We start from the raw sequence: 1030 nt of genomic DNA on the forward strand, positions 1-1030 counted from the left end.
CCTCGGAGGGACCAGCTGGGGTCTGTGTCCTCCTCCCTGCTGTGGTCCCCCTCGCTGTGCCCCTCAGCACAGTTACTAGCTCTGTCTGCATCCAGCTCAGCTCCGCAGGGGACTTGCTGCCGTGTGGTGCCACTCCTGGGATTCTCTAAGCCCACGGGAAGAAAATCCTCCTCCAGGCTTTGCATGCGTTCAGGTGAACCCCGAGGCTTTCTTCTAGCCGCAGGCGCTGCGGGGACGTGGGCCTGGCAGCGTGTCCTCTCCCTTCCTCCTCAGGCTCCTGAGGATCTGGGCGTTGGAGCTGCGCTCTCCGGTGGCCTTCGCGCCCATGACCAACGGGCTGTGCTGCATGTACTTCCCCCACGGAGGTTTCATTGCCACTGGGTGTGTATGCTTGGGGGGAGAGCAGAGAAACGTGTGGCTGCTCCCTCCTCCTGCAGCTCTGGGCCTCCCTTGGGGGGAAAAAAAGCCTGCAGTGTGGGGACAGTCATAGAATCATAATTTTGTTTGTAGGGAACCTTTCAGATCATCAAATCCAACTGTTCCCCCAGTACTGCCAGGCCACCACTAACCCATGACCCTCAACACCACATCTCCACAGCTTGGAACCCCCTCCAGGGATGGGGACTCCACCACTGCCCTGGGCAGCCTGGGACAGGCCTGGATAATCCTTGTGGGGAAGAAGTTGTTCCTGAGGGCCAATCAAAACCTCCCTGGGTGCAATTTGAGGCCATTTCTTCTTCTCCTATTCAGTTGTTCCTTGGGAGAAGAGCCCGACCCCCAAGCTGCAAGCGTGGGGTATTTGGGGGTAGCCAGACTTTCTCAAACCTCCCCTCCCTCTGCTCACAGCTCGTTTGGCTCTGGTTGCAGGACCAGAGATGGCCACGTCCAGTTCTGGACCGCCCCAAGGGTCCTCTCGTCGCTCAAGCACTTGTGCCGCAAAGCTCTGCGCACCTTCCTGACGACGTACCAGGTCCTCGCCCTCCCCATTCCCAGGAAGCTCCAGGAATTCCTCACTTACCGGACTTTTTAA

General features: G+C 58.8%; 1 protein-coding gene across 1 annotated transcript in view; it reads left to right on the plus strand.

Annotated features, from left to right (window-relative positions):
- Positions 1-1030, plus strand: part of WSB2 (WD repeat and SOCS box containing 2) — a gene marked incomplete at its 5' end in the record, with an annotated part of 4730 nt that extends 3700 nt beyond the window's left edge. The window contains 2 exons of the mRNA XM_008936671.1: positions 274-381; positions 868-1030. Of these exons, the coding sequence (XP_008934919.1) occupies positions 274-381; positions 868-1030 (271 nt within the window). The remainder of the gene's footprint in view (positions 1-273; positions 382-867) is intronic.

Source organism: Merops nubicus, unplaced genomic scaffold (genome assembly GCF_000691845.1).
Source record: "Merops nubicus isolate BGI_N331 unplaced genomic scaffold, ASM69184v1 scaffold27903, whole genome shotgun sequence".
Lineage (NCBI taxonomy): Eukaryota > Metazoa > Chordata > Aves > Coraciiformes > Meropidae > Merops > Merops nubicus.